A 25,002-nucleotide genomic window follows, 5' to 3' on the forward strand; every position below is an offset into this window, starting at 1 on the left:
GTAACATTATTTTGTGGCCATATATAGATGGTTTTCTAAAGCATGGTTTAGTTAAACACATCATAGGAATTTTTCTAAGATTAAAAAGAGGGTAATGATGTAAATTTAGCTAATTCCCATTGGAATAATTCTTTGAATAATGGGACAATCTTCTCAAAATGTATTTCGATGTGAGAGTCCCAGTTCATAATAAGGGAAAGAGAGAATTTTGGTGAGAATCAATTATTGAACATATATAGGGAGCAAAATTGTGTACCGGATAAGCCTACGTGACATATAGTTATGCTAAAGTACCTAACAACTCCATCAACATTTTGTAGAACCTTTGACTTTTGGTCAGGAGCACTTTTAGTATGATGCCTCAAGAAAACTCTATCTTCAATGTGTACCAACACTCCTGCAATAAGGCTTTTTTTTATTTTTTTTATTTTTATCCTTCTCCCTTGTTTTACAATTAATATTTTTCTTGTTTTTTCAACTAAAATCATGCTCATTGACATTTTGCTCTTCTTTCTATTCATTTCTTACTATGATATTAAAGAATTAAATTATTTTCTCTTTTAATAGTAGTAAAATTTTATTTGCTGGCTTTACTGAGACGTTTACTACCTTCTTATTGAAACAATAGGGTTTAACTTTATTAGCTAGCAATGGGCAACACGGAAAAGAGATGTGGACCCCAAATGCTTGAAAGGAAATATAAATGTAATATAAAATGTTGCATAAATGTATAAACTAAATTAATTTTTAAATATATTTTGTTGTTGAAATACTTCTTGTGTGGGGATTCGAACCCTCACCAACAAGGTGAAAGTTCAGATAGTCAACCAATTGAGCTACTAGATCTCTAGAAAATAGAATAATCAGAAAAACGTATTACCATCAGGTTAAATATAAGGCTATCTGATTTTCCCCTTTTTCTCTTTTTTATGTATACCCTGAGTTGAATAATCAGTTTTTTTATATAGTATTACCATCATGCATTTGATGTTGAGCTAAAGCACAACAATTAGACTGTTTATAGTCGGCAAACATTAAGCAACCCATTTTCTCAATCTTAAATTTCAGCTTTTAATTATTAACATAAGTTGTCCTATTCTGGCTGAGTAGGCGTGTCACGACCCAACCCCGTAGGCCGTGACTAGTGCCGTAGGACCGGAACACTCGTATACACAATGTTAGCTATAATCAACTGTATAAAGCTAAACATAATATAGAACTTGTAAAAACAAAACGTCATCTTAGAATTCGTCACGTGTAGATCGTTAAATATAACTTTTCTCTGCGAGTCACAACGCACCAAAAGATAACATAGTACACAAGCAAACAAGGGGCATCATTATAACGTGGGAACGTCCCCCAACTATATATACGCAAGCCGACACGGGACCCGCCACTACATGATATCCCAATATATATATATACGTCCGACAAGTGTAGATCAATATAACGCCACTACGAATGGAAACGTCCCAAAACATAAGTCATGCGACTATATACGGTCGACAACATCTATACACAACCTTATATATATATATACGCGTATGTCTACGACCTCAGAGTAACAACCAAGCGCGTATGAACATATGACGGGACGGACCCCCGTAGCCTGGATAAACATATACATATATCGAAGATACGTTAAAAGTCGGAACTTCGAACAACGGAGCACTCCCGAACAGTGAGTAGAAATCCTAGCGAAGGGTCACCAAAGCGAGCATACGTGTGCACAACGGGCATGAAACGACCCCCCGAAGAAAGGGGGGTCGGTACGAATATGTGACCGAGTATATAAAGCATGAAATACAATATGGAAGATCATAACTAAAGTAAAGATTCCGGAGACAAGTATGATAATCAAGAAATCATTGTGCACATCGTGCCTTATAAAACAAGTCATGCATATCATTATCATATACCGTACCCGGCCCGTTATGGGACTCGGTGAATAAAGTCGTGTACACGTATACCGCACGGCCCATCATGGGACTCGGTGCCATAATCATATCATCGTATCATCGTATTATCATATCATCGTATTATCGTATCATCATATCATCGTACGTGCCGGCCTACAGAACGAGGGACTCGGTGGATAATGTAGTAAAATGTGCGTGATAACATACCGGCCGGGACACGGTGAAAGATGTAATAACGGTTTTGCACGAGCGAGTAGTGAGCAACCATATGCAAACTAAATCATCATACGAGACTCAATAGAATATGTAGAATAAACTAACACTCGAGTATCAAATGCGATAGTCATATTAGGTGCCCTTTGAATGTCACTTTATGGACTATATCAAATAGAGCCTCGGGAATCATAGACATGTATCAAGATAATATGAAATACCTTATAGAGGTCAAGGACATTAGTCATTGTAGAGTCTTTAAGAACAGGAGCTTTTACATACCGACTACTATCCAACGTATAGAAGATTCGAGGGCCAGTAGCTCAATTACCTTACGAGTTCTAACATCAAGAAGTGAATAAGAATCATGAATCACACTCGGAACTTATGAATGGAATTACCCCAAAGCTCATTTCATACATCACTTATATCTAAGACATGCCAAAAGAAAGAAGGGATAGTTTTACATACCTTTAGCGCTTATCCGTAACACAATACGTATACGCTGCCCAAAGTGTCTCAACCTATATTAAGACGCCAAGAATTATGGTTAAGCTACGGGAAGGTTCAAAACGTATTCCAACGTTAATAGTTCCTTTCTAGAAAATTAGACGACGTTTCCCTTATATTCAAACCAACCACATAACAATTAAGCCAACATCAATAACCACACGTCAAGTACTAGATCGAGACCAATCAAGACACGGTACAAGAACGTCCAGACGATCGCACAACATTCCAAATTAGCCACACATTACGACATTCCATAATCTTTAACATAACGACTACGACATATTCAAGTCATTCTTAACGATCCATAATCGTAACATTTTCATCTAAGCGACCTTATACGACCCAACCAATATAATAACATAATGTATAATCTTAGTCATACTTAATCTTCCAAGCTCAAGAAGAACAACAACATATCCAAAGCATTTCACAACTAACAACATAAAAAGATGTCCGATAACCTTACGAACACTTACGAATACACCAAGCAAACCACATACGTTTCTTGTCGTTATTTCATACAATCTTTCCATCTAATTTAGTGAAATATAGTGACCACACGACAACTACATCACTTATCCGTATGCAAGAAAACTACATTATTATTACCATAATTTTTACAACAACCCGCAAAACAAATTCAACTTCAACTTTAACCATTTAATGCCATCACTCTCATCATATAATCCATAGCAACAACAACCAAAATTCTACTTAAAATTAATTCACCAATTTCCACTAAAAAATACAGAGCGGTTTCAACATCAACATATATAATTCCATGGATTCAATTCATATCTACCAAGTTACAACCGGTCAAACTCCTTCTAAAACGTGTAGAAAGGATCAAATCTTACCTTAATGAACTTAGCTCCTTAATTTGCTGAAATTAGTAAATTTAATCACCACCATCCTTGCTGCCTCTAATGATCAATTCCACGTTATTAACCACCCTCAATTGGTTGAAATACCTTAGAAAATTAGTTTTTTGGCATCAAAATTTGTGGGCTTAAATTGCACTTGACCATGGTAGTGAGCTTACAAGAAGCGACCATGGCATGTTTGTGGTTTCTCTTTCAATTGGAATATGAAGAAGGATATGTAAAACACTTTAGGGATTTAATTAGCTATTAGGATCATGAAGTTGCTCAAGAACAGCCATGGCCGTGAGCTGCCATGGCTGAACTCCTCTCATGTCTAATTCATTATTGTTGAAGTTGGAAAATGAAGTGTATGACTCATTCTTCATTAACTTATATGCTGTCCAAATTGGTGACACATGTACAGCCACATGACATGTGTCCCATTTACATCCATGAGCCAATCATAATTGTCCATGTATTTTAGTGGGGCCCACTTAATAATATGATTAGGCTAGTTAATCCTAAATCCCCACTTAATAATCTAATCATGGTAAATTAATCCCAAATCTCCACTAATATTTCCACTAATTATAATTAATTAGCAAACCGTGCAATTTTTAAAATCGGGATTAAAAGTCCTTGTCTCATATCCAAAAATAATCTTGTCCTTGGATTTATGTCAATTAACTTACGAATAATCCGTCGTATAAAAATACGGGATATAACAAGGCGTTTGACCATAGAAACCAAAAAAAAATTCACTTTTGTTGGAATTTTAGAGTTAGAGTGGTGTTTGGCCATAGTTTATGCAAATAGTATTTTTTTTTTTGTTGAAATGTACTTATTTTGGTTGTGAAAAAAGTGAAAAACTTGAAAAATAAGTTTTTCTTGTTTTTCAAATTCCAAATTCAACTTCAAGTTGTATTTGGAATTTTCATGGCCAAACACTATTTTTTGAAAAAAGTGAAAAATAAAATCCAGAAAAAAGTGAATAATTCTTGTGGCCAAACAAGTCCTTAGTTAATAAAAGGCAAACTTTGTTGTAAAGAGCTAATAGCCTTAGCTAAGGTACGGGATAAGAATGGCCTTAAGTTAGCTCGTAATAGGACTGTCTGTCTGCAAGAGTAGGACCCTAATTTGAATTTATGTCCAATGAATTGATTTGATCAAGCAAAATGTAAACCAAGTAGGTAAATTTCAAGCTTTATTTGGTAAAACAAGCTATACTTACTTCTTGGCAGTTGAGGGTAAAAATGGATTAGGGTGAAAATACTCGAGTCCGGAGCCTAAAGGGTATAAAAATACACGGTATAAACCAAAAGGGGGTAGCCGAAAATATATATACCAAAAGGGGTATAACGTGGATCAGTCCACGTTATACCCCAACTTTTTTTTCCCTCTGTCAGAATCACAAAACGAATTAAAAAAAAAAAATTGTATAACGTGGATCGATCCACGTTATACGTTAATACCCCTATACCCCTCAGAGACACTTTTAGCGGTGTGTGAGGCCAACCATGCTAAATGTTCGATCGCCGGAATCAAAGGGATACGATTGCTCTTCTAGCAATTCTTGAACACTCATATCTTCTTCTAATTTTGTTCAACTTTTCTCTTTCTTCTTTTCTTTCTATTTTGCAAATTTAAATTCTCAAGTGAATTCTTCTTGCAATTTTACTTTTTTTTTTTTTTTTAACTTACATAATATGAAAATTGAACGATCCGAAATGGAATATGATGGTATAGGATCCCAATTAATAATGACGATCTTTAGCATTAGGCATCATAATTAATAAACAATCTCCTTTGTAGAACAAAATGTGGTTGGAATGTAAAACTATTTTTTCTCTTTCCTTGTAAGAAAGAAGAAGAAAGAATTATGAAAGAAAAATTCTCTCAAAATAGCATTTAAAACTTTTACTAACTAATTTAAGGGCAACTTACACAAATGACTACACTTTGGGTTTTTTCCAAGCATAGCTACACTTTTGCTAATTACATTTCGTAGCTACAGTAACGTGTATTCGAATTCGGTTGTATTTCGTTGTATTCAATTCGAATGTATTCAATTAAGCTGGATTCATTCCTAACTAATTTTACATTGTATTCAACTTATTGTATTTTAAATTCGGTTGTATTTTGAATCATAGTATTAATTTAAGTGTTAGAATGCATGAACTAAGTCATAACCGGCTTTTTGTGATTACAAATAAATTTTGGTTAGACCAAGACCTTGAAAAATTGAATAATAACATGTAAGAAAAAGTTGTGGACGAGCTATCCTACTTGATCAGTTTGTTCCTCGATCACCAAAATCACCTTATAAAATGCAGTATTATTTGAGGGAGAACATACAGCCAAATGGCGACGTGTTTCAATCAATCACTAGCAGGACTTGCTTGAAGCTTGAACTAAAACATATTTTATTGCTACCCGAAATGACTAAAAATACCAAAAGATAATGATGCTGATGCTTGAATAACTGTTTAACTCAAAGATGAACTCAATGCACACAGTAAATCTCCACTACAATATTAAAGCACAATGACAAATGAGGTAGCAGGGGTTCCTTCTAACTTCGTTTGAGTTGTGTGTGGATCTTATCTCATCTAAGCATCCTTTGTCGGCTACTCGAAGTTTTGAACACCGTAAAAACAAATGTTATTTGTGATGACACAAAAATGTTATTTCAATCTTTAATTCTCGAAGGACATTTTGGTATAGCAAAATTACATAATACAATAATTGTCTATTCTCAATCCATTGCTTGATTATTTATTTAATTTGATGCTAGTTGATGAATTTCACGTGTACTTTGTATTTAGTGAATGAGAAAAAGAAATCAACATTCAATTTAAAGGAATCAAAATTACAGTTCTACAAAAGCTGGAAAGATGTATACTACATGGAACGATGCAACACAATACAAGGCGCACACACATCGGATCCGGATAACAAAATTTAAAGGCAGGTAATTTCTATAGCTATGGTGCAGGAATCAGTAGTCCAGATCGAGTCTTTGGTAATAGATAGTTTGAATCGTTTATTTGGTAAAGCACTATTAACACTAACTTATTTTGATTGTTCTTACAAAAACACTTTCTAGTTTAGAGCATGTTCAGATGAGCTTATAGCTTTTGAATTATAAGTTAGGAATCATAACTTATAAATTTTTTCTTTTAGCTTAATGCAAGTGCTTAAAAACTATTTTGACATTAAAAGAGCTAGATTAAGTCCATCCAATCAGGCTCTTAGCCAATGATAAAAATTGTTACTCATCTGATGACGTCATCTTAAACTTCACTTGAGACCATTTCTTCCAAAATAAATCAATTTTGAGAACTTGGTCAAACCAATCAAGGTTTTCCAAGTTTGACTTCTCTCCGACTAAATACTAGTAGTAGTATAGCACCATATTCCATTAGCCCGTCCTCTCCTTCGCCCTTACGCATCCTTTAGACATCCGATCTAATCCAAAGGAAAAAAAAACACACACACACACTCCTTTCCGCATAAGTCATATTTAGGAATTCACAAAGCACTCGCGTCATTAAAAAAGAATAAACAAACACCCACACATATCTACAGGTCATAATTGACTCTTCAAATTCCACGTTTTTTCGAAACCCTAAATAGTAATTCACCTTAAATGGCATTCCTAAAGTAGGAATTGAGCTTCGTTATCGCATCGGAGAAGAGTTTTTTTTTGCGGCGGAGATGGCGGAATTAGGGCAACAAACGGTGGATTTCTCGGCGTTGGTAAGCCGAACAGCTGAAGAGTCGTATGTGACGTTAAAGGAGTTAGTGGATAAGTGCAAGTCATCTGACTTATCCGATTCTGAGAAGAAAATTGGGATTTTAAAATACGTAGTTAAGACTCAACAACGTATGCTTCGTCTCAATGTCCTATCCAAATGGTGCCAACAGGTTGCTTTCTACTTTTAATTCATTCAACATTGAAGACTATCACTTACTTTTTCTTGTTTAAATGTAATGGTGGTTTTTTCTTGCGTAATTTGTTACCTCACACCAGCAGAAGTAGAGGCGAATTTAGGATTTCTAGAACATGGGTGCACTACTAAAGATGCTAAATTTGCCCCATAAATTAGACACTAAATTTGCCCCTGCATAGGTACTGGTAAAATTCTCATTCGTGGCTTAGGAAGATGTTGGAATTTGTGTTTGAGTTCTTTGGGGAATATAAAGATTGCATTTTTTTCCCGCTCTTTGTTGATGCGTCTGAAGAGTAGCGGTGGACTTCTAGGATTTCTTTTGTTTCAGGGTTTGAGAAATGGAATGGGGAGAAAAGGAATTCTCTTTCTTTGTTTTGATGCATTGGGGGAGACTAGTGATAGAATGAATAGGGTTATGTGTTTGTTTTTGTGAAATTTAAGAGTTGGAATGGAGAAAAATGGATCTTTATGAAGTTTGGAAAGGTAAGCCGTGGAATGAGTAGGATGATGTGGTTTTCTTATCATTTTCCTTTTTCGGAAATTAGAATTCGATTCAAAATAGATTAATCTTGAAAAATAATTTGGAACTTGCAATAATGCTAGCTGTTGGTGCATTCAAAGAGTAGTGGTGGAATTGGTAGGATTGTCCTTTTCTATTTATACAGTATATTGTTCTGATGGAACTGTTAAAAAAAAAAAGAAAGTATATTGTTCTGATGGAATTTGGTGATTGGAATGGGTAAAGATGGATCATCAGGCGCAATTTAGAACTTAAAATGAGACGTTTGGGGGGGGGGGGTGGTGGAATTCTAGTTCTAGTAAATGTCGAGGACACTTTGTTTTTTAGACTGGTAACATATAAATGTCACACTTATCAAAAAGGAAAAAAAAAGTCGAGGACAGCTCCGAAGGTTTTATGATTGCTCAATTCTCTGTCCAAGTTGTATCAACAGGTTGTTTGTTAGTTGTTTATTAATCCCTATTAATGCAGCGAAATGGTAGTGGAAGAAAGGTGATAAGGGATTTCCTTGTCGAAGGCTTCTTGGGAAGGGAAGAAGCTATAGGAGTACCCTTATTCTACCCGAGAAAATCTTACAGCGGATATAAAGAACTATATCCATCTTATGCACTTGTTTTTCCTCGGGGTTCGGGCATTTCTGTACTAACTGCTGACAAGATGCATATATTCATGCAAAGAGTTACAGGTGTGGGGAGATCATATCTGGTCGTGTTTCTAAAGGGAGCAATTTTATGTGCTTATGGTCATGGGTATGGGCGGATATCTGGACTGTTGTGTTGTAGTGGACTGTTAAAGGATTATGGGTCAAAGGGGACAACATGTAATTTCAGTTAACCAAAAGTACAGAATTTTAAAAACCGGACTACCAAACTGATTAACCGAAATTTTGAACATCAAAACCGAAAACCTACTAGAAAATCGGGAAACCAAAATGAAAAAGCTCTTCCCTAGTATTGGGTTTGAACTAGACCTTCTACCGTTAGGTAATTGTAGAAGTGATTCTCACCTATCCTCTATTTTTGATAAGGTAAATAATATTATTAAAAGTGGGAAGAAAAATTTCCCGTATACAAGAGTATACCAAAAGTAGAGAAACTACATCATAACATGATTCTCTACAAAAGCCACAGGATCCTCTATACAAGAAGGAATATCCAGGGTGCACCAAAAAGCAATCAAAGGAAAAAGACTATTCCTTAAATGTGCAAAATCATTTTCAATCCCCTCAAAAGCTCTCCTATTTCTCTCTCTCTCTCTCTCTCTCTCTATACGACCCACCTACCTTCTAGAAAAGCTCCACCAGCACAATATGGACGGGTCCGTGTTATACGTCCCTGAAAAAGCTAGTTGTCTGTTCACGGGGCAAAAAGACCTAGAAAAGGGTCTTAAAGCACTCTTCTTTATTTGGAGAAGACCATTTGTATATAAAAGCAACATTTTTTTTTTATGAATTTGTGTATAAAAGCAACATTGTCAATCATCAAACACCAAACAATTTTTTATCCTTCAAGGTGATCATCATTTTTATGTCTCCCATACCCGTTGCTTCTACTCAGGACATTATGCAGCCTCAGCTGAGTAGTGCTTCTTCGAAAACTGTTCCCATACCAAAAGAGCAATGAGTTGCCTGTAATTCAAACAATTTTCTGTAGCATCATTTGAACCTGTAATTTTAGATTTAATAAACGCTTCAAAGGTATGTGTTGGTAAATACGAGGCTTGTTTTCATGTTGTTTTTTCCCTGTCATGTCTTCATTGCTTCATATGTCTTTTTCTGAAAGGAAAGATTCACTTGTACTGTATTCAGTATCTAGGTGACTGTAGAAATATGGTTGTTAACTCTTCCTGGACCTTTGGACATAACGGTTGGCCGTACATACTTTTATCATCAATCTCCTAGAGCCTGCAGTTCATACTCCATAACTAAATTCTTTTTTACCAATGCAATTTTCTGGTTTGCAGGTCCCCCTGATACAGTATAGTCAGCAACTTGCATCAACTTTATCTAGTCATGATACATGTTTCACCCAAGCTGCAGACTCGTTGTTTTTTATGCACGAAGGACTACAACAAGCTCGTGCTCCCATTTATGATGTTCCTTCGGCTGTTGAAGTTCTTCTTACCGGAAGTTATGAGCGTTTGCCAAAATGTATCGAAGATGTAGGCTTGCAGAGCACATTAAATGACGACCAGCAAAAGCCAGCATTAAAGAAGTTAGACGCAATTGTTAGGTCTAAACTCCTTGAGGTTTCGCTTCCTAAGGACATTACTGAAGTCAAAGTTTCTGACGGTACTGTTCTGCTTCGTGTGGAAGGAGAATTTAAGGTTCTAGTTACCCTTGGTTACCGAGGACATTTGTCAATGTGGAGGATATTACATATGGAACTGCTTGTTGGTGAGAGAAGTGGCCCTATGAAGCTGGATGACTTTCGGCGGCATGCTCTTGGTGATGATTTGGAACGCAGAATGGCTGCTGCTGACAATCCATTTATGACCTTATACTCCATCCTGCATGAGCTTTGTGTGGCACTTGTTATGGACACTGTCATAAGGCAAGTGCAAACACTTCGCCAGGGCAGGTGGAAAGATGCTATTCGTTTTGAGCTCATAACTGATGGTATTACTGGACAGGGTGGTAGTGCTGGCTCCACACAAACATCCCAAGATGGGGAGTCTGAATCTGCCAGTTTGCGTACTCCTGGGCTGAAGATTTTGTATTGGTTGGATATGGATAAAAACTCCGGAACATCCGAAATTGGAACATGCCCATTTATAAAAATTGAACCCGGACCGGATCTGCGAATCAAGTGTCTTCATAGCACATTTGTTATTGATCCTCTGACTGGAAAAGAAGCAGAATTTTCCCTTGACCAGAGTTGTATTGACATTGAGAAGTTGCTGCTTAGGGTGATATGCTGCAATCGCTATACTCGTTTGCTAGAGATTTTTAAAGAACTTGAGAAAAATGGTCAGATATGTAGAGTTCCTGGTGATGTTCAGCTTCAATGCCATGTAGAAGAAATGCTTGCTGATTCTCGGAAGGTTAGTTATTTTAAATACATCTATTGGAATTTTTGAGAACTCATGCAAGTCATAAGTTCCATATTGGTTATTATGCATGGTTGGATAAACTATCTACGACGTGTTGTTTTATAGATCTACCTTTCTTAACCAGTCTTAACCACTGAGTTAAAAAGAAATTGAAGTATGGTTTAGCAAGGATGGAACAGTTCAAGTCAATCTCTGCCTTTTCCTGCAAACAGCTATTTTTGTCATTATGTCGTCTGCTTCCTGCAATACAAGTCTGATAGGTAGAGTTGTGATAAGGATGGAGTCTTGATAATAAACAATTTAAGTATGTCAGAGAACTAACCCGCAAGGGTGGCTCAGTTGGTTGAGCATGGGGCTCCCATAATGGAGGTCTCAGGTTCAAAACCCCCTGCCTACGACAGCAGGGGATTTGCCTTCCGGGTCGAGCTCGTCGCACATGGCTTGCGTAGTGCGGGTTATCTCTCCTGTGTGGCTTGCGGGCATTTCCAGCAGTTATATAGGAAAGAACTTGCCAGTTGTCCCGATATGCTTAGAAAATTTAGAGGGAGTTCTGTTTCATATAGGTAGCAATTCTCTTTCATTTAGGCTGCCTTATGTGCCATTGCACATGGGATCTAAAATTTAGAAAAAAATGTGTTCCTAAAAAGCTTCTTGTTTGGTTGCTGTTGGGTGGATCAAGTACTTAAATTACTATTTTATGTAGTATTCGCTGCTGAAAAACTAGGGGATAACTGAGAATAGCTTAACAGAATAGTTGAGATGGGGCGCTTAGAGGCTAGTAGCGACCAAATATGGTTTACTAAATACCTTGCAAGTCGGTACAGGTACAATAGCTTACAAACTGTGTGCAACTTACCAATCACGGAAAGAGATAAAAGCAAAAAGGAAAAAGAACGTTGTGTTAACTCAATATTACGCATGATTCCAGCTACTGAGGTCATTTCTATACCAGCCAATGTGTTGTCAGTCCTAACGATAAGGTTTTGGAGATGTGAGGGAGTATGCATTATTTTCGTTCACAGAGATTAGGGTGTTAAGGTCTTCTTGTTGACTTTTCTATTTGATGAGTGAGGTCTACTTATTGACCATCTTTATGAAAAAGGTACATGCTCGATAGTAAAAGGTCTATTTATTGACACTCTAGGCAATTCGTATGCAAAGGTAAGTTTCTTTGTTATCCACTAATAAAACAATTCCTGTGTTGATATGACATACTATATAGACTGGCAAATAGTGAACTGTGCATTGTTGCTGTTACGGCGCCTTGACTTCTCAAGGCTAAGCAACCGATAATTCCAAGGTTCTTGTCCGCCCAACCGGGGTCCCCTCCGCAGGTCGGGAAAACCAATGTCAAGAGCAATTGAGAGAGAACAGAAAAGTGAATTGAGAATGAGAAAGAAAGAGAGCTTGTTTGCATTAATGAAAGCTATTACAATGAGAGCAAGCGGTGTCGAGGGGGAGAGCAAAGAATTGATTGCTTGCTTGAAAGTTTTGATTGTTGATCCCTAATAATGCTTTAAAAATAAAAACCCAATACGGGACTAGACATAAATTTGCTGTGTAAACTATTCTATATTTACAACAAAAGGGATATTTACAACAAAAGAGACATAGAGCGGGTCCATGTATGCGCGCAGGGCACAGGGCGCGCGCACACTGGGGCGCAGGCACTGGGCGCTGGGCGCTGGCACTGTAGCAGGGCTGCAAACGCGTTGGGGCACGGCCAGCGCAGGGGCGCGAGCGAGGGAACATTGATGGGGTGACACAGGCAGAAGCAACCTTGTCACTTGGGGCATCCGAGCACGGGGCCGTCATAAGAGGCTTGTCATGGCACCATGGGGCGCATCCAAAGGGTCATGGGGCATGGCTGGAAAGCCGCCCATGACATTGCACATGATGTAATTGATCAGCAGCCTTCTTTGTCGTTTATTTTAGTTTATCCTCGAAGAGCATATATGGTTAATGAAAATGGAATAGTGAAGCAGCCCAATTACGATCATAAAAAGAGTCATAATATTGCTCGATTATCATCTCTACCCAAAGCAAAAGGCGGAGATTCTAGATGACTAAGTTTCAGAGCTTTTTTTTTTTGCATGTTAAAGTGCTGCTATTGTTTCTTAAGTCTGGACATGGGACCAACTTTGGTGGATCTTTTTTGCATATGTTAATAAAGTGATGTCTTAAGACAACCAAGCTGAGGTCCAGATGCTATTTGTAAGTAATGAAGTATACTTATAATCTTAACTTTTACCTTATCAAAAAAGAAGAACTTATAATCTTTCCTGAAAGGTGTCCCCTAATCTTGTCTCGACTTTCTGGTACTATATCTGCATGATAGGCTTTTTCCTTCTTTAACTCTTGCCCAACTGTTTTCTCTTTGCAGAAGGATAACAAGTTCGACAGCAGGGAGTATCAAGGCCAGGAAGTCCTGCGTGTACGTGCCTTTGGCTCATCGTTTTTCACCCTTGCAATAAACATAAGGTTTCCCCCTTTTTCTTTTCTCCTTGGAAGTTGATTTCACTTGGTGTTTTAAACTTTTTATCTAGAACTAACATGGAAAATGTTGGTATATGTGCTCTAATTATTGCCACCGAGTATTAGCATGAATCAAAATGAGTATCGGTAGGATAAGGGTTGGAATAGTTATCTCCGATTAATGAGAAACCAATTGCAACACTTGAGTTGTTCGAACAACCTTGGACCATTTCACACTTTTGTTGAGTTTGGTCTGCTGAGTCTGTGGTAGTCTTTTTATTGGGTCAGCATACAGTGTCACACCAGAAAAGAATGTAACTCGACCTCAAGTCTGCTCTTCCTCTTGCTCTGACGCCACTGTCTGCTCCGAAAGGAACCAAAACTGATCCCAGTTTGTTATTTTCTTCCCTCTATTTTTACCCATCCAAACATTTGATTGAGAAACCGGACAACGCCTATGAAGCTCTGTAGAAAGGGAACAGTCCACCAGGACATATGCCCATGGGTGCAGAATACTGAGGGCCAACCTTTGTTGTGGATGAGGGCAAGAGAGGTGGGCCAAGAATGTTTTTTGTGAGTTTGTACATGGGAAACACCGAAAGATGCAAAATTTCAGTTTTCAATATTTCCTAATCTAAATTGGTTTGTGAAACACCGAAAGATGCAAAATTTAAGTTTTCGATATTTCCTAATGTAAATTGGTTTGTGAAATGACAGGTTGTCATGTTCTTTTAAATAGCACACTAACAATATATTAATAATAGAGCAGTATCCACGGGTGTGATGTAGTGGTCAATGAACTGGGTGCAAACTTTGAACAGCAGCGTTCAAGTCCCAGCAAAGACAAAAACAACACTAGGTGATTTCTTTGCACGTGCCTAAGCCTTGGGTAGATTTGCTCGTTACCAGTGAATAGTTGAAGTGTGCGCAAGTTTGCATTGACACCCCTGTTAATTAAAAAAAATGTTAATAATGGGAGGGACTAGTTTGTCATTTCCCCAAAACTACACTCAATTCTCTCATCTTTTCTCTCTCTCACTTGTAAGTGGTGATACTAGAGAAAAAAACATAGAACTGATAAATCGTCAAACCTGAGAGTCAAACCACAATAGCTCATCAAAAAGACATTTGGGTCATCTGGAATCAACTTGGACATGGGATTTAGGGGGATAGGAAACTCTATTTGTTTTTGGAAGGCATGGACAAATAACATCAGCCCACGGAACTGGTTTTGTAATCTTCTCCTCGTCCATGCTTAATTTTCAATTTAAACTATACACTAGGATTTTTGAATATCAGCTTGTGAAGAAAATGAACGTATATAAAAGTGTTATGGTCCTTTCATCTTCTTTGATTCAGTGTTATCAAAGAAAGAAATGCAAAAAAGGCGCTAAGGTTTGTTGGGGATTTAAGTGTAAAACGAAAATAAAGCGCGGAGTTTAGTCTATAAAGGCGCAAATAAAGCTAAATAAATAATACATACGAATTTCAAGAGTGATAAGCGCAAAAACTATACATACCACATATTTATGAAGTTAGTACTATAACAAATAATAATTTCTACATCCTATATACAATAATCCTGATATTAATCCACTTCCTCAAAGTTGAGATTCAAAAACCAACAAGGTGTCATTGTTTGAAGTGCTCACTTCTCTAGAGTGTGTGGCTTCGCCCATGATGTGATAACCAGTTGTGGCGAATGCCTTTGGATAAAAAGACAGACACCCCCCCCCCCCCACCCCACCCACACACACACACACACAATAATGAGATAGGAAGGGCATTTATAAGGGAATGAAAAAAATTTGGAAACTGATTTACTTAGAGGAGCCTTTATTTCGCGAATTGTATTGAAAATATGCGTGTATATATTTTTAGGATGTTCGTCTACATAACGTTGGATGTTGCTTGATCATTGCAATATTTGCAGAAATGTCAGATATTGTTAAGAAATTCTACCTGATTGTCTATGATTTGTTTGGATAATTTATGTCCAAGGAGAAAATTGATCAAATAAACTGACTAGAAATACTTGTCCTTGGAGATTATCTACGGTCATAAGTGCTTCTGATGTTTGTGAGATGCTTCGAGTGCACTGTTTTCTGGTTCTCTCTTTGAGAATCCCAGCCAGGAAACAAGAATTAGAATGCTATTATTTTCTGCAAACTCTTAATTGTTTGTTATATTCCAGGAATGGACACTTCATTCTTCACTCTTCCAAGAATGTTATATCATCATCAGTAGTTGTTGACTGTGAAGAGGCCCTAAACCAGGGAAGTATGTCAGCTGCTGAGGCTTTTATTAGCTTGAGAAGCAAAAGCATTTTACATTTGTTTGCGTGTATTGGGAGGTTCTTAGGCCTTGAGGTATGCATGGATCTTTTATCTTTCTTTTCCTTGTCTTTTGGCTATTAGATTATTCTGTTTATTCATTTGGAGAGCGAAGGCTTCTGACGAGAGAGGTTTAATTATTATTCCAGTATTCCTTTGTCTTGTATTTTCTCGCAGTTGCTTTCCTTTAACATTCAGGAATGGTATTAACTTCATAAGCTTTGCTTAAGCATTAGGTTGCGTGGAGCTATGATTATTGTTTTACTTTTTAGTAAGATTACCCGGATAAGAAAACTTTATTAGTAAGACTATGCAGACAAGGTGCCATGCAATATATTACTGCCACCGACCCAATTTATGTGTATGGTGTTTGGTGGCACGAAGTTTAAAAAATAAAGCAAGACTTTTGGAACTTGTGGTCTAAAACAAGCTATAGATAATTGTATGGCTATAAGTCATCTCATTAAGGGTAAAATGGGAAGTTTAAAGTTAAATTTTTACTTAATATAGAAAGTTGTTATTCTTTTTTGGGATTGACCAAAAAGGAAAGAGTGACACATAAACTAGGGCGGAGGGAGTAGATCTTTTGAAACTTCATGGTCATTGGTGCCTATTTTTGGGAGTTGCAAATGATGCCTTGCACATGCCACACCCATGGAGAGTCATCAACAGTGGTAGCGTCAAGTGTATGACTAATTTCACTAGATTGAGTTGAAACATTGAACAGAATGGATATCAATGGACTGCTATGAACCTATGAACATGAATGTCTGTGTAAACCTGTAGAATTCAAATATTTGTTTCGCCTTACAAATCTAATACGAATCCCATTTCTGATTTGAAAGAAGTCACTCCTAAAACCTGCACACATTTTAAATTGGGACAGATATCCTGGTCGCAGGTTATGTTGTTTTACCTCTAAAAGAGTCGGGATAAACCTAAAATTGATTGGGACAAATCTAGAGCCAAAACGCAGTGAAGTACATTGGAATCATCTACTCATCTTCGTTGCAATGTCCTAGAAAAGTGTGCTAGCCACAGTATCTTTATGTTGTTTGACCACTAAACGCAGGTTCCCCATGTCTAAACTAATTCCCTTCAGAATGTGTGTGCATCTACATCGTCGTCTTTTTCGCTTTGTCCTTTCCATTCCTCCCATACATATGTTATTTTTAGCATTATGGTCCGTGATTGATGTAAGGTCGTGGCGTTTTTGTTGGTGAAATCGGTGGCACACAATAGAGCTGTGTTTCTAGTGGTTTCGGAATGGCTCATTCATCACTAGATGATAAGTTTCACATTTTACATGTCTTCTCTTTTGTGATAATTGTAGTGTTTTGTTCAACTTCTACACCTGGATTATTTCCAGCACATGTATCCTTCCTATCAGCACAGATTTCGAGTAATTCTATCCATAAAGGATTAGATAGACATGAAAATTCACCCATTTCTTTTGGTGACTCTATCCATCACGACTTAGATGTTAAGAAATCACCTAGCTTTTTTGCCTCTGTTTGGCATTCAAACCTTGGTCTCTCATCATCTTCATTTGAGCTGTATGAACTGCTAGGTTCACCCTCGGGCCTTGGGTACATTGTTCACATATTTATCTGGAAGATTACCACGCTTTTCTCATTTTCCTGAACAAATAGGTGCACCACAGGTGTAATGGGCCTCATATATTTAATGTTCTTTTTTCCTCCCTAGTCTGTTAGATTCTGCTTTAAAGGACTAGCAATCTAGGAAAAAGGAAGAGTAATAATCCACTTGTGTCATTCTTTCAGACTTGTTCTGCCTTGACTTTGATGAAATTGAAAATATGGTGGAATTTCTCTGACCAAGGGGACCTTCACATCATGATATTATAAACCTTCTCCGTGCATCTCTCTATTGTCTTTGATTGTCGGACCGATGGTCAAACCTCCCTAATAAAATTATAGTTAAAACTCTCTTTCCTCTTTCCCCTTCCTGGTTTGAATCTGAGAAAATTGGACTGCCATTTTGCCTTGGCATGGCTTATTGCTTCTCCCATAGATTGATTATTAGTTGCCACTATATCAATAATATTGAAGTTTCTATAGCATTTCATTTGATCTTCTTATCTTGCCGCATACGTATTGTAGATGCAATGGCTGGATCAAATTATGGTGTTTGCATTTAGGAGTTTAATTTAAATCATTTAAGCTTATCTAGTGGTAATTGACGAGATTAGCTTTTTTAATGATTTTATGATATACGAATCCAACCCCCAGGTCTTTGAACATGGGTCTGCAGCAGTTAAGGTGCCAAAGAGCATTTCTTGTGGTACAAATTTGTTGCTTATGGGTTTTCCAGAATGTGGAAGCGCATACTTTTTGCTGATGGAACTTGACAAAGACTTCAAACCTGTGTTCAAATTGCTAGAAAGTCAGTCAGACTCACCTGCAAAAGCTCAATCTCTTGCTGATCTGAGTAACGTGGTTCGTGTAAAAACTGTTGACATTGGTCAGATGCAGATATGTGAGGATGAGCTCAATTTGAGTCTTCTCAACAGCAAGAAACTGCTTTCAGTTTTACCTAATGATGGTGGCAGTCACCAAACATCTGAAAATAGTCTTCTTGCTGACTTCAGCTTGGAAGGCTCTATAGTTGCTTCCCGTGTGCCATCAACATTTTGTTCTATTGTTGATGAAGTATTCGAACTTGAGAAAGGGTCCTCTGTCCCTTCTTTCTCTGGTCAAATTCCCCCATCAACATTCGGTTCTTCTCCTGCATCTCATTTTGGCTGTGGTGTTGCTAATTATCAGAGTCTTAAAGTTGGAACACTGTCCCCCAAGTGGGATCGGGGAGCAGGAAACTACAGTAGCTCCATGTACAAGGGCGTGATACAGTCGGGCTCATCTGGTTCATTGGCTGCGGCTCCAGGAAGGAGTCAAACTGGGAAAAAGTTGACAGCTTCGAAGTCTGAGCAAGATTTGACTAATCTCAGATCACCTCACTCTGCAGGAGTTGGATCTTATACGTCATTGGATGAAGACCAGCTGACTGTATCTACAAATCAGTCAGCTCGACTCCTATCTCCACCACAGCGAGTTTGCCCTCCAGCTTCTGGATCAAGTGGAAAAGCTAGTGGCCCAAGAAACTTTGCTGTGGGAACTGTACCAGGTGGTTTCAGGACTTCTGAGTCCAACTCATTGGTCTTAAGTCCTGGATGTAAGTCAAAGCACCTCTGCAATTGCCGTTTATATATCTTTACATGGTTGTGTATATACATCTGTCTGCTATAGCTACGCCTCCTACAATTTTTTTTTTTTTTAAATGCTCAGTAGGCATGCTTACTTTTGATGCACATGTTTTTTTTGCCAGCCCAAGCAATAGATTCAGCAACATGTACTAAGTCAGAGCAAGATGCAGCTTCCAGATGTAACATTTTGCCCAGGAAGCGTACATTGTCAGATGTGTTGGATTCACTTCCATCACTTCAAGCAATGCAGTCCATTGAAGGATCATATAAGCGAAGGAAACTCGTGGAGTCTGCTGGCACCCATATATCTAAGTCATTGATGCTTATTTCTTCAGATATTTCTGGTAAAACCGAAGAGTATAGCTATGGAAGTCTTATAGCTGAAGCTAATAAAGGGAATGCACCTTCTAGTATATATGTTTCTTCCCTTCTTCATGTAGTCAGGCATTGCTCACTATGTATCAAACATGCCCGGCTTACTAGTCAGATGGAGTCACTTGACATCCCATACGTTGAAGAAGTGGGTCTTAGAAGTGCATCCTCGAACTTATGGTTCCGCGTTCCATTTGCCAGAGATGACGCATGGCAACATATATGCTTGCGGCTAGGTAGACCTGGAAGTATGTATTGGGATGTGAAAATTAATGACCAGCACTTCCAGGACTTGTGGGAGCTTCAGAAAGGAAGCAATAGTACTCCATGGGGTTCTGGAATTCGGATTGCCAATACATCTGATGCAGATTCTCATATCCGTTATGATTCTGAAGGTGTTGTCTTGAGCTATTTTTCAGTTAATGCTGATAGCATAAAGAAGTTAGTGGCTGATATCCAAAGGCTATCTAATGCTCGAACATTTGCGCTTGGTATGCGAAAGTTGCTTGGTGCTAGGGCTGATGAAAAGTTTGAAGAAAATAATGCAAATTCTGAAAGTAAAGCACCGGCTGCACTTAAAGGACCTTTTGATGCAACTGATAGAATTTCTGAACAGATGAGAAAGCAATTCAGGATTGAGGCAGTAGGACTGATGAGTCTGTGGTTCAGTTTCGGTTCTGGGGTGCTTGCTCGCTTCGTGGTTGAATGGGAATCGGGTAAAGAGGGCTGCACAATGCATGTTTCACCTGATCAACTTTGGCCACATACAAAGGTTTGCTTTCCATTTTGTTACATATGAATTGTTCTGTTTTTTCGCCTGTCTCCTTTTATTCCTTTTGTTTTTCTTGTCTACAATACGATGAGCCTCAATTGCATATGAACCTATAATTGGCCTTTTCTTGAGAGCTTGAATCTATACTTTATTCCATTACATTGTTGTGGTTTAAACTATGGAAGTCCTGTGAAAGATTCTGCATGTGGTGGCATTGCCTTTCTATTTTATTTTAACTTTTTTATTATACACCTTTTCAGACTTATCCATATTTTAAGCTCAAAACTTCCACTGTGGTTCCAATACTTAACGACTTCCATTTTACTGTGTTTGACAAACTCACAGTTTCTTGAAGATTTCATCAATGGGGCTGAAGTTGCATCCCTTTTGGACTGCATCCGTCTCACTGCAGGACCCTTGCATGCTCTTGCTGCTGCAACGCGGCCGGCACGAGCAGCTCCAGTTTCTGGTGTTACAGCGCCTATTTCTTCTGTTGGAAAGCAGACTAGTTATGGTCCATCTTTACCAAGCAATGTGAACTCTAGCATGAATCAGCCTGCATCCGGACCTGGAGTTAATCCTGTTTCAGCTACTGTGGGTACACATGGCACGCACAGCCATCCTAATGCTGCAATGTTGGCAGCTGCTGCAGCAGCTGCTGGAAGAGGTGGTCCTGGCATTGTTCCGAGTTCGTTGCTGCCAATAGATGTCTCTGTGGTACTACGTGGTCCGTACTGGATTCGCATCATTTATCGGAAAAAATTTGCTGTTGACATGAGGTGTTTTGCTGGAGATCAGGTTTGGTTGCAACCAGCTACACCACCTAAAGGGGGGCCAGAAGTTGGAGGTTCACTGCCATGTCCACAATTTCGACCTTTCATCATGGAACATGTTGCCCAGGAGCTGAATGGAATTGACTCTAATTTTTCTGGTTCTCAACAAGCAGTTAGTTTGAGTAACTCAAATAGTTTAAATGCTGGTTCACAACTTCCAGCTGCAAATACCAACAGGACTAATCTCTCTAATTCTGCTGGATTAGCTCGCCCAGCAAACACTGTAACTGGTTTCAACCGTGCTGCAAATGGCCTTCCACCAGCATCGAATTTAGCTGGGGTGAATGCAGGAATGCCATTGCGCAGACCACCTGGTACTGGTGTACCTGCTCATGTCAGAGGAGAACTGAATACTGCAATTATTGGACTTGGTGATGATGGAGGGTATGGTGGTGGATGGGTTCCTCTTGTTGCTCTCAAGAAGGTTCTCAGAGGTATTCTAAAATATCTTGGGGTGCTGTGGCTCTTTGCTCAGTTACCGGACCTTCTGAAGGAGATTTTGGGATCAATTCTGAAAGAAAATGAAGGTGCATTGCTGAATTTGGATCAGGAGCAGCCAGCCTTACGCTTCTTTGTGGGGTAAGGTTCCAATCATTCTGTATTCTATCTAATCCCTATCCAATTCTCCTGCACTGAATAGTAGTGGAGAGAATGGGATGGAAGCGAACCTTGAAACTTGGGATTGGAAAGGGACTTCCAGAATCCCAAGTTCTCACATATCCTCTAAATTGGATGTGTAAACCTGGCGATTGAAGAGAATCTCAAACTCATAGTTCTCACATTTCCTCTACATTGGACACGTCTTACATGAATTTCACTGTTTATGCATGACGTGAACCTGTCTGAAGTCGTGCTTGCCATTTTTTTTCTGGCAATGGAAGAGAATCTCCAAGTTCTTAGTTCTCACATTTTCCTCTACATTGGACGCGTCTTACATGAATTTACACTGTCTATGCATGAAAGTGAACCCTTCTGAAGTGGTGCTCGTCATTTTTTCATTCTCCTTGTTTTCCCCTGCCTTTACCTGGGATTTTGATATCTCATTTCTGCTTGAATTGTTTTGCATGTATTCTTGTCACTCAAACATTGATACTTAGCTTCGATTTTCTGCTAATAATATGTTGTCTGTAATTGATGCCACTTATGTTGCATAGGAGAAAAAATCTTGGCTTGTGCAGTGTCTTATGTGGTGGAAACAATATAACGGGGTTAATATTTCTTCAAGGTTTGAGAAGTATGGATGTTTATTGGACATGACTCCACATCCTTGTAATTTTTTATATGTGAGTATGGTAGGAGTGTGGAAATAGAGTCCAAGAAATGAATTTTCTATCTTCTAAGTGGGGAGAAATAATGAGGACTTTGAAAGGTTTTTCTGGAGCATTTGAGGGTAGGGTAGATACTATATAAAAAGATACTTTTTGTAACAGTTAGAGATTGAGTATTCTATTTTGATTTTGTATTTATTTTAAATTGTAGAAATATAACTTGTTCCTCTTGTTGCTAATGTTACTATATCTTTTTTATTTCATTTCTAAAAAAAGATGCTCTTCCTTAATCATTCATTGTGTTTGGAGCAGGTCAAACTCTAGTTATGTTATGAGTGTTGACATTTCAACTTCTTTCCTAGGCTTTACGGCAAAATAGTCAAGCAATGTAGCTCATTCAGCATGTTTTTTTATGATCAGCTCAAAGAAGTAATGCTATAACCCCCTGATAAATATCGGAATCTTTTGCGAGTTATTTTTATTGTGGCTTCATGCTCTTCTAATATTATATTTTAGGAGTCAGGCAAGTCTACTGTAAAAGAAGAGTCTGGGAATAACATTTATACCATGTTTCTTTGTGGTTTTTGTGCTCTTGGTTTTTCCTTTTAGAACCGTATTCCCTGGCCTGGTGAACTTCATCAAGCCCAATCTATTAAAAAAAGATTCTCACCGGATATTTTTGTCCTTTTTTAGTTTCACACAATTTCTTTTAGTCTACTGTGTTTGATGTTCAACCTGTTCTGCTTAGTATCTTAAACTATCTAACTTGTTAGCACTCTGTTTCAATTGGCCAGAAAGCTCGGTGCTTTTTAAATGTATAATCTGAATTATATATTCTTATATATTCCATATTTGGAATATCTTCTCTGAAGTTTTTTATGGTGGCCTTTTGTGTCTAGTAAAGTTACTGCTACTTCAATATATTCTACTGACAATCGCTTGGGTGTGAGCTAGTTTTATTTGGTTCATTTGAGCATGTTTAATTTTTTGTGATCTTGAGTTCCTGTTTTCTGAAAGGAGTTGTTGCTGCAGGGGCTATGTATTTGCTGTTAGCGTTCACAGGGTTCAACTTCTCTTGCAAGTTATTAGTGTCAAGAGGTTTCATCAGTCGCAACAGCAGCAGCAGCAAAATCCCGGAAGTGCCCAAGAGGAATTAACACAACCAGAAATAGGAGAAATATGTGATTACTTCAGCCGCCGTGTTGCGTCAGAGCCATATGACGCTTCCCGTGTTGCGTCATTCATTACACTTTTGACGTTACCTATTTCAGTTTTGAGAGAATTCCTGAAACTCATTGCCTGGAAGAAAGGGTTGTCTCAAGTGCAAGGGGGTGACATGGTCCCTACACAAAAATCCCGTATTGAATTGTGTCTTGAGAATCATGCTGGATATAGTAGTGATGGTAGCTCAGAAAATACATCTGCATCCAAAAGCAATATTCACTATGATCGGGCTCATAATTCTGTTGATTTTGCGCTGACGGTTGTTCTTGATCATGCACACATACCTCATATTAACGCCGCTGGTGGTGCTGCTTGGTTGCCTTACTGTGTATCTGTCAGGTTGAGATATGCATTTGGTGAGAATGCTAATGTATTGTTTCTGGGAATGGAGGGGAGCCATGGTGGACGGGCTTGCTGGCTGAGAGTTGATGATTGGGAAAGATGCAAACAAAGAGTAGCTCGAACTGTAGAAGTGAATGGGAATTCTGCTGGTGATGCCAATCAGGGAAGATTAAGGGTTGTTGCAGACAGTGTTCAAAGAACACTGCATGCCTACCTTCAGGGGCTGAGGGATGGTGGTGGGGTTGCTGCAAGCATTGGATCGTGAAACAGATATTTCAATAAAGTAGCTCTAAACAATACGTATATGTAGTGCTGACTATCCCGAAAAATTGCCCTGCAGAATTAACCGGAAGAAGTAGCAAGTATGGATTAGCATGTGGCACAGCAGCTGGGATTTTGCTGGGATGTAATCTAGGTTTTCTTTTTTCTGGTATATGACGGGTTGCAGTGGCTATTGCAATGATGTTATCCCCTTGTACAGGTAACATAGATTTATCCACGTCTTGCTTGGAGTGGTACAAATCTTTGATGATACACAAAGATCAGTTCTGGGTGGTCAGACAAGATAAGCTTGACTGCTATTAGAAGGAATCCACGGATCACTCGCTTACTGTTGTAAATTGTGGGATGTGAAGGATTAAAGAAATTTTTCTAAATTTTTTGTAATTAGCAGGTTTTTGTTGTAGTTGACCTATAGATTTTCATGCACAAAAAGGTTGTAATGTCTATGCTCATCATTGCACTGATCTGGAGTGAGAATTTTCAAAATCAGAAGGTAGTGCACATAATGAGGCAATACCAGCAGCTTGGTGTGTTTCTCTATAGTAATAGCAGAAAATGTGTTTTATACGTCCGTATAGACTTTTAACTTTTCCCAAATGGAATTGAATTTACACAATTCATATAGCCAACCATTATTACTTTGGAGATGAGGCATGGTTGTATTTTTTCAGTTGTAGGAAAGATAATTTATTTGGTGGGTTCATGGGTGCAAACGTAGTAACAGTTGGAAGGATTGGCGGTGTAGAATCTCGCATAGAGTGAAATGTTGTTGGCTGTGCTAAATAGACCAAGCAATACATGTAAGGCGAGGGACATGATCCTGTAAAGGAATCAAGGAACGGTGGT

The 25,002-nt window shown here is 38.3% G+C and overlaps 1 protein-coding gene across 1 annotated transcript; it reads left to right on the forward strand.

The window, feature by feature from the left end:
* Positions 1 to 6,940: 6,940 nt before the first annotated feature.
* LOC132063635 (mediator of RNA polymerase II transcription subunit 14) lies at positions 6,941 to 24,723 on the forward strand. Its single transcript, XM_059456288.1, has 8 exons — positions 6,941 to 7,435; positions 9,944 to 11,023; positions 13,416 to 13,513; positions 15,702 to 15,876; positions 18,093 to 19,032; positions 19,186 to 20,207; positions 20,553 to 21,619; positions 23,341 to 24,723. Exons 1-8 carry the CDS (start codon positions 7,226 to 7,228, stop codon positions 24,137 to 24,139), a joined length of 5,391 nt encoding a protein of 1,796 aa, XP_059312271.1. The 5' UTR covers positions 6,941 to 7,225; the 3' UTR covers positions 24,140 to 24,723.
* The last annotated feature ends 279 nt before the right edge of the window (positions 24,724 to 25,002 follow it).

Source organism: Lycium ferocissimum, chromosome 7, assembly GCF_029784015.1.
Source record: "Lycium ferocissimum isolate CSIRO_LF1 chromosome 7, AGI_CSIRO_Lferr_CH_V1, whole genome shotgun sequence".
Taxonomy (NCBI): domain Eukaryota; kingdom Viridiplantae; phylum Streptophyta; class Magnoliopsida; order Solanales; family Solanaceae; genus Lycium; species Lycium ferocissimum.

Excerpts from the sequence above, each read along its gene's own strand:
- LOC132063635 (XM_059456288.1), top strand. The coding sequence starts at position 7,226 with ATGGCGGAATTAGGGCAACAAACGGTGGATTTCTCGGCGTTGGTAAGC. Across the intron at positions 15,877-18,092 it reads GGAGGTTCTTAGGCCTTGAG|GTCTTTGAACATGGGTCTGC; the intron begins GTATGCATGGAT and ends TCCAACCCCCAG. Across the intron at positions 20,208-20,552 it reads AACTTTGGCCACATACAAAG|TTTCTTGAAGATTTCATCAA; the intron begins GTTTGCTTTCCA and ends ACAAACTCACAG.